The sequence below is a fragment of the Poecilia reticulata genome, unplaced genomic scaffold, assembly GCF_000633615.1.
Source record: "Poecilia reticulata strain Guanapo unplaced genomic scaffold, Guppy_female_1.0+MT scaffold_207, whole genome shotgun sequence".
Classification (NCBI taxonomy): domain Eukaryota; kingdom Metazoa; phylum Chordata; class Actinopteri; order Cyprinodontiformes; family Poeciliidae; genus Poecilia; species Poecilia reticulata.
The window spans coordinates 330469-338278 of NW_007615021.1; the positions used below are offsets into that span (position 1 = coordinate 330469).

General features: G+C 40.2%; 1 protein-coding gene across 6 annotated transcripts in view; it reads right to left on the reverse strand.

Moving 5' to 3' along the window:
• LOC103460195 (abl interactor 2-like) overlaps window positions 1-7810 on the reverse strand; it is a 33464-nt gene that overhangs the window by 9083 nt on the left and 16571 nt on the right. For 3 of the 6 annotated variants that reach the window (XM_008402269.2, XM_017303201.1, XM_008402266.2), the window contains exons 3-6: window positions 6380-6556; window positions 4825-4842; window positions 4208-4311; window positions 621-776 (exon numbers count right to left, since the gene is read on the reverse strand). In XM_008402269.2, the coding sequence (XP_008400491.1) occupies window positions 621-776; window positions 4208-4311; window positions 4825-4842; window positions 6380-6556 (455 nt within the window). The remainder of the gene's footprint in view (window positions 1-620; window positions 777-4207; window positions 4312-4824; window positions 4843-6379; window positions 6557-7810) is intronic. The other 3 variants (XM_008402272.2, XM_008402267.2, XM_008402268.2) reach the window with 2 other exon arrangements.

The following is a 7810-nucleotide window of genomic DNA, read 5'->3' on the forward strand; positions in this document are numbered from 1 at the left end:
GGGATGAACCGACTGCAGTTTTCTGGCCAATCGTCGAGTTCCGATCTTTAAAAAGTCTGACCTGCCGATTCCAATTTAGGTCGACACCTCTGTTTTTTATTTGAAATGGCACTAAATATAGCAACACAATCGCTGAGTTGGCAACAGTGGGGTGACTYGTTAATAGAGGTGAATTTATCGGCTGGCCAATTTATCAGTCCAACCCTGATCGAAATAAATGAGCTGAATCAGTGATTATGTTCACTCCCCAAGAAACTGAATTWTGGGTTTTCATTAGCAGAAAAYTAAAATCATCAAAAGTAACAAATAATTGTTTGTAGTATTTCCTCTGTGTGTAATGTACATAAAATAAACAGAATTTAAGAAATAAATGTACTTTTGAGGATGTGCTAACTTATTGAGTTACTCCAAAATACTGCAAGTCATTTTTTTATAACTAAAATAAATTGTGCCTAAAATAAAAGCACAATAATCTGTGGTTCAAACCATCTCTAAATCTCTGCTTCCAAACTGAACGTGACTGTGAGCAAAAAAGAACTGTAGGATTAGTAGAGCAAGAGCAGAGGCAGCGTATCGGAACCGCTGGTCTTTGAGTCCTGTCTGAACTCTGACCCGGCTACCTGTACGTTCGGGGTCGCTGGTTCAGGGTGGCGGTGCGGACCGGACTCGGCAGCTGTCCAGCACCCGCATTGTTTCTTGTCGGGCTTGAGGCGTAATCGTTGGGCACGACGGGAGGGCGCACCGGCTCCAGTGTCCTGTAGGGGGAGTTCTTGTGCCTGTGCGTGCAAGACGTAAAGGTGAGGAAGAGGTTCGCACATGAAAACAGACCTGCAGCGCTGGTCGTCTGTCCCACTGCGTCAAACTCATTTTCATTTCGGGCCATTTCAAGATCATGTTCTTAAAGGGCCGGTGGTGCCAAAGTGTACTGATAAAACCCATTAACAAACTGCTAAAATATTAATAAATAGCTATAAGTTCAATAAGTACTACTTAAAATTAAACAGTATCAAACATCTTGTGACATTGATCCATCCTTTCAGAATTTTATGTTTTAGTGATACTGCCTGTTTACTCATAGTTATGCAATAGTGCAAAAAATTGCAGAGATCTGTTGATTTTGTGTGAATTTTCAAGGAATTACAAAAAAAAAAAAAGAAAACGGTGGGATTGATCAATACAATCTGGTATATGGACTCTAAGGGCCACATTTGGCCCGCGGGCCTTGAGTTTGACACCAGCATAAGGAGCCACAAGGGGGCGCTACACAACACTGTTTTTGATTTTTTTACCCTTAAGAAAAGTTGTAGTAAGTATTTAGCTCTAATAGCTCCTGCTGTTTAATAGTCGTGGTAATAATAACTACAGCARAATGAAACTGACTCCCTCTTGCTGTAAAAGAAAAGTCAAGCCGCCAAGTTTAAAGGTGGGGATGTATTTTTAGAGAATTACTCCTGCAGCACAGCAAAACTGTAGAAATGTAGGACATAAAAGCAGAACAAAAAGACTCAGGAATTTAATGACACATTCACAATAAAAACCAAACTCCCACGTTGAACCCCCTGCACCCCCCAAAAAAAAATCTAAGTTAGGCATCAATATAAACTCAGAAGACACAATTAAAAATGAAAAAGGAAACAATTTCAAGACATAATGAGCACAGAGTCHGTTAAAAACTCTGCACCCACGGTTGAACAAACATGAGGCCAAACAAAAGGACTCATTGTTAGCCGAAGTAAAAGCTGGTGATGAATGGAGCGTTTCTCAGGCAGGATAAGAAACATCCATCAGCTACARTGTCGAAGCAGCCATGTGGGTGTCTCTATTCTAGATCTCTGAAGCTCACCAAGTTTTTTTAATCCCGGCTGAATGGAGCTTTTTCCCTGGAACAGAACGAATGCAGAATATACAAAAATGACTCAATGTTCCTCTCTGTAGTTAGTTAATGCGGGGAAGAAAAAAAAAGTGTGTGTGCTGTCAGAAGGAGCGGTTTGTCGACAGCATGTCGCCGACTTTCTGCTGCGCGTTTGTCCCTGCCCGTCTATGGGGAGTGATGAGAGAGGCTCGTTGGCACGGTTCTGACCAACCGCTAAGCTGCTTCTGTTCGCAGCTCCGAGAAACAGCACTTTGGATCAAACAGTGAAGATGGAGAGGGGTTGATGGACAGAAAGCTGGAGATTACCTCCATTTTCACAACATGAAGCACCAACACAACCCTTAATGGGACGTACTGCTTTAAAGGTTCTGCTGTTATGCTATTATTTAACCACTAACTCTGTCGATTGAGGGTGAAACAGCCGGTTGATCAGCGGGTTACAGGAAACTGGAAGGAACATAGAGAGAGACAAGAGGAGACGCCCGCTGACTCTGGCAGCTCAGCCTGCCTGGCTCCATATGTATACAGTTTTTCACACTCTGCCATATTACAATCACAACCTTTAAAACTGCAGTATGTAATATGGTAGAGCTCTCACTACGTCCTGAAGTATTAGACAGATAACCTGTGAAAAAAATCAAGCTCCTTCTGCCCTCTCCTTGTTGCTCTATTGCCGTCTGCAGAAATCTAACATAACCAATCAGAAACAACCAATCAGAGTCAGAAGGAGGGTCTTAGCACTGTCAATCAACCTCGTGTACAAAGTGCTAAAGCTGCTGATGATGGGGAAGCAACTTTAYATTACAGGAAWACCGTTTATCCGCCGTCATCTAATGCTAACTAGTCTTAGCATTCACAGCAGGCTCCGCTCTGGGGAGCAGAAACAATGGGAGAGGATGTGTAGCAGGGTATACACAAGCTTGATTGACAGCGCTAAGACCCTTCTCCTGTCTCTGATTGGTTGTTTCTGTGGTGCATTTCTGTAGATGGCAGTAGAACAGCAGGGAAAAAGCTCGATTTTGTCACGGAAAATCTGCCTCATGTTCTACTGTGTGACAGTTTTAACAAATATGTAAAAAGAGAAACCATATTTTTATAAAAGTTACATACTCCAGCTTTAAAGAAGAAAAACAATGTATAGCTTAAGAAATATTTMACAAATTAAAACCTGAAAACTGAGGTATACATTTGTGTCCAACCCTCTCTGATCTGATAAATAAAGTTCAGTGAAACCAACTGGCTTCAGAAATCTGCGTGTAATTTAATGACCATAACAAAACAGCTGGAGCTGCAAAAGAATCTGATAAAATGTTGGATGGATAATTTTCAGGGCCCTGCTGGTAAAACAAAGCTACGGTTCCTGGTTTAAACGCCCACCAGACGCCGCCAGCCTGAGTTGTTTCTCATAATTGTGGTGTATTTTTTGACGCGAGTCGAACAATATAACAATGTACGTCTCCATCTAGCTTAGCAGTCTGACTGTCAGTGAGAACATACAGAAACAAAGGACCTGAAGGAGGGTGGTAACATAAAAAAGACAGACAGTGAAAACAATGTCAAAGGCTTAACTTTTGTATTTTGGCTGCCGATTGTTTGTTTTTAGCACAATTCCCAAATGAAGAGTGTCCCAGTTGGTATATGAATCATATATTGAGTCTGGGTGGCAGTGTGATGAAATGTGACACTGAAAGACACCAAGATGCAGCTTTTGCTCCAGTGTTTGAGGTTTGGTTTGATTCAGAAGAGGAAAATGAGGGTTTTTTGTTTCCTCGGTCAGAGTAGCAGTTAGCTTGGAAGAGTCAACAATTATATCCGCTTCTAAAGTGACAGATGCAGACAAAAGTGACGTGGATAAAAGAAGAGGGAACAACTGCAGGATATAAAAAAATACAATTATAGTGTAGGAGAAAGAGGAGTAAAATACAGGTAGAGAAAAGAAGACCAAAAGGCGGATAAAAACAGCTTGGTCACCTAGATGTTTAAGGGCAAAGAACACAACAAGCTCTCACAACAGATGACGTTATTCCTCAGAGCGCTGCATTTCAGTGCAAGTGTGTGTGTGTGTGTGCGTGTGTGAGATTTCCCTCTGCCAGCTCAAATCTGTAATAACCTCGTCACAGGACCCCCGTCTTTTCACGAGAAATTTAAATATGCGCAAGCTGCGGCCTGTTTCTAAGAGATTTCCAAAGAAAAGCACAAGAGAAGTTGACCATCTCATCTGACTTTAACCTTGTGTCTTCCAGAGCACAAAGAGTCACAAAGTTGAATAATTTACAGGAAAGTATGGAAAATATATTGGATGAGAGTAAACAAAGTGGAAGTAGGTGTACATACCCCAAGATTCCTTTCCCCGCCCTTGGAGGGCTGGGTGGTTTCTGGGTCGGGGGGTTAGTCCGGGACAGACCTCCTCCAAGTTTCAGACTCTGCTGGCCATTTACCTGAGAAACAAACACGCTCTCTATCAAAACTACTTAGTTTGGACAGATTTTGTTTTATTATAACCTAAATCTATTTTAAAACTCAAAATTATACACCTCTTTGTCTTAGTCTACCAAAGAAAATCCCAATAAAACATTTTGACATTTGAAAAATGCAAAGAAGCCCCAGAAGTTTGATACTTTTGTGAACCACCGTGTCACATTTCCTTAATTAGCATCAAGTTTTTGCCAGCATAGTAACATCCCTCTGTTGTCCTGTTGTCACAAGAGACAAAAGGACATTAAGGATGTACAATACTACAAGAAGAAGAATCTCGACATCCGTATTTGTATACCGGTTTAAATAAAACAAGTTTGGAATAGATGCAAAAAAGACACAATTTGTTCTGAATGACCATCAGACACACATTATGGAGTATAAAATAAAGCTTTTAACATCCTCTACCATCGCCAGGTAAGACACATCAGAYRCATTTTCTCTGTACTGTGTGTAGGTGTGTTGCAGATTCTTACCTTGAACCTCATCAACCACTTAACACATCAGTGACAGCAGATGGAACAGGAGGAAAAGGAAACAGAAGACATTTTATCTAAGGGTTAGACAGAGAGCAACTGCATCATGCAAAAGCAGCAGACAGAAAATGCAAGGCAGAAAGAGAGAATCAGATAAACACCGGCAGAGATTGAGACGGAGAAACACAGATCAGGATTCTTTAGTTTGGTTGTAGTTGGTTGCAGTGGTACTGAGGCGTGCAGCTAAATAAATCATTTTGAAAACAGAGATAGATAAATAAAAATACAGCCCAAGGGAATACTTTTCATCATTTGTGATACACTAGGACGGTTCTCTGCCCAGGGTGACACTGTACCAGTGGGTGGCAGAAACACTTAAGAAAAAAAATATAAGCTGTAGACAAAACAAATTGAACTTCAGCCGGTTTTAACCAAAACATCCTGGTTTTGATTAAAACCGTTTTAGAAAGGTAACATTTGATGTATTTCATCAGTCGCTGTCTTGCATCTCACTTTTTAAAGTTTGAGCTTCAGTTTCATTCACAAAAAAAAAAAATCTTGTGAACATTTTGAAATTAAAAACACTGTGAAAATGATCTATTGTGAGGTTTACACTAAGTTCCCCAAAGCAGATGGAGGAAAAGAGTGGATCCTGATCTAGAGAAACATTTTCAAAATTCTGCAAAAGTTTGCAAAATGCTGGATTACTTTTGTGAAAGATTACGCAAAGGTTTTGCGGGATATTAAAGTACTTTAGTAAAATTACTAAAGTACTTGCAAGAGTTTTGCAAGATCCTGAATTACGTTTGTGGGATCACATAAAACTTTTCCGATTTCATGCAAAGATGCCGAATGACTTTTGCGAGATCACCCAAAAGTTTTACAAGATCCTGAATTGCTTTAGTAAGATCACTTAAAAATTTTTGCAAGCTGGCGTTAAAGTTTAACAATTTCTTTCAAAGACTGAAAAATTACTTTTGTGGGATCACGTAAAAGTTTTGCAAGATCCCAAACTACTTTTTGCAATTTCACACAAAAGTTCCACAAAGTCCCTTATTATTTTTATGAGCTCACGCAAAAACTTTGTGAGATGCTCAAGTGTTTTTGCGAGATCACGTAAAAATTTTGCAAGATCACCAAAAGTTTTACAAAWTTCCGAATTACTTTTGTGAAATCCTAAACTACTTCTGTGAGTTCATGCAACATTTATGCTACATATTTAAGGCTTAATTATGGCACATATAAAAACCACAGACAAGGACACACACCTATAAAGGAGACTTATAGATTTTTAAAACACAGCTTGATTTTTCATTTCAAACATTTAGAAGGATCTCGCAAAAGTACGTTGGAATCATTTTTCCCCTCCAAGTCCCTTGAGGAGCTCTGAAGCTTTCCTATCATGTTCTCAATTAAAATAAAACCCAATACAATAACTTCCAATTTGTTTATTTTTCAGTTTCAGAGAAACTGGCCACCATCACAGATCTTTACGGTCTGCCACTACCTTAATTACACGATCAATCGCTGTTATTAGCTCATTGCTGCCACCTACCTTGACTCCATGTCCAGTGTCGTCCAGCACGCTGTAGTCAATGGGCTTCCTGATGTAGCGCACCGGCCTCTCCAGATTGGCTGGGGCGATGATTTTATGGGAGCGGGATGTGTTTTTGTTGGTGGTCAGTATGCCAATCTCACGCCTCGCCACCTTCTCCTTGTGGATGTCGACCGTCTGTAAGGAGGAACAAAGAGTCGATAGTTGGACTTCTTGTGATTTTGATGCATAAAGATCATCCCAACAGATCACAAACCTTGTGGCTATATGTTGCAATAACTGTGTTTACCACTCCAAAACATTGACAGAACCCAAAGTCATTTTTTGTTTCYGAGTTGAACTCGATATTTCTTTCTCTCAGAAAGGCAGTTTGGCTTCAAATCTTCCCTTGGAATCACTGATTCCCTCATTTCCTCAMCRGCTGTTCAAAACCCAAAGAGTGTTCAGTGTGAGAATKMAATTCTCACTGCTCTGTGTTCTCACACTGTGGATATTTTTGGAGAAGTCCTAACATGGATGACAGCCTGGCTGTGGAGCTTGGGAGTCAGTAGAAGAGAAATCCACGCTGACGGATACTTGGTTATCGAGTGAAATTATTTACAGGAAGCAGTATCCATGTGTGCACCGTATGCGGATGGACCACTGTATAGGGTTGGTCTGTTGAGAGTACATGAAACGACAAAATGCTTCTTCATATAGAATGATTAGAGGATCAAGGAAGAGTCAAATTTGTTTTGGTATCGCATGTCATGAGGAGACTTTTACATGTTTGAGAAAAAAACAAATACTTTTTTGATAATGTATGGACAATTATTGACATCCTATTATTCAGAAGAGCTGTATGACCAACAGCAAGGCGGCCAGCTGACCTGACTGACTGACTGGGTCCATCATCTTTGGATAACCAGGTGTACTATGCAGTTGACGGAACATGGAGCACATGTACCGTCACAAAACAGACTGCTGTGTTTTTGTTTTTGACCATCTGCCAGCGGATCRGTAGCCAACATCTTTCTGTTTAGGTGAGCAAGCAGAAGGACTGCTGGGAAACCTGTATTGTGTGGTATGTATGAGAGTTAAAGACCAGAGTGATAAGGTGAAGACAACACAGCGTTTTGTCACCATAGAGACTGTTGCTTAGGTGACAAGAACTATGACAGGTGAAGCTTCTTACTAAGGCCTCGTTTAATCTTATGATCAAGATGAATGTCTATATTCTTAATATCTATGAAATGATCAGTTAATTACCTAGAAAGATGACAAGAGTGGTATTTTCAATGACATGATGAGGCTGGAAAAGGCTCTTAGTGTAACATTTTTTTTGGGAAGTTTTATTTTAATCTCCAAGATATGAATTCAAAACATTGTCATTTAGGAAAGCAGCAGAACAGTTAATCTGTTGCTTTTAATACAATGCTTATGAGCATCAAT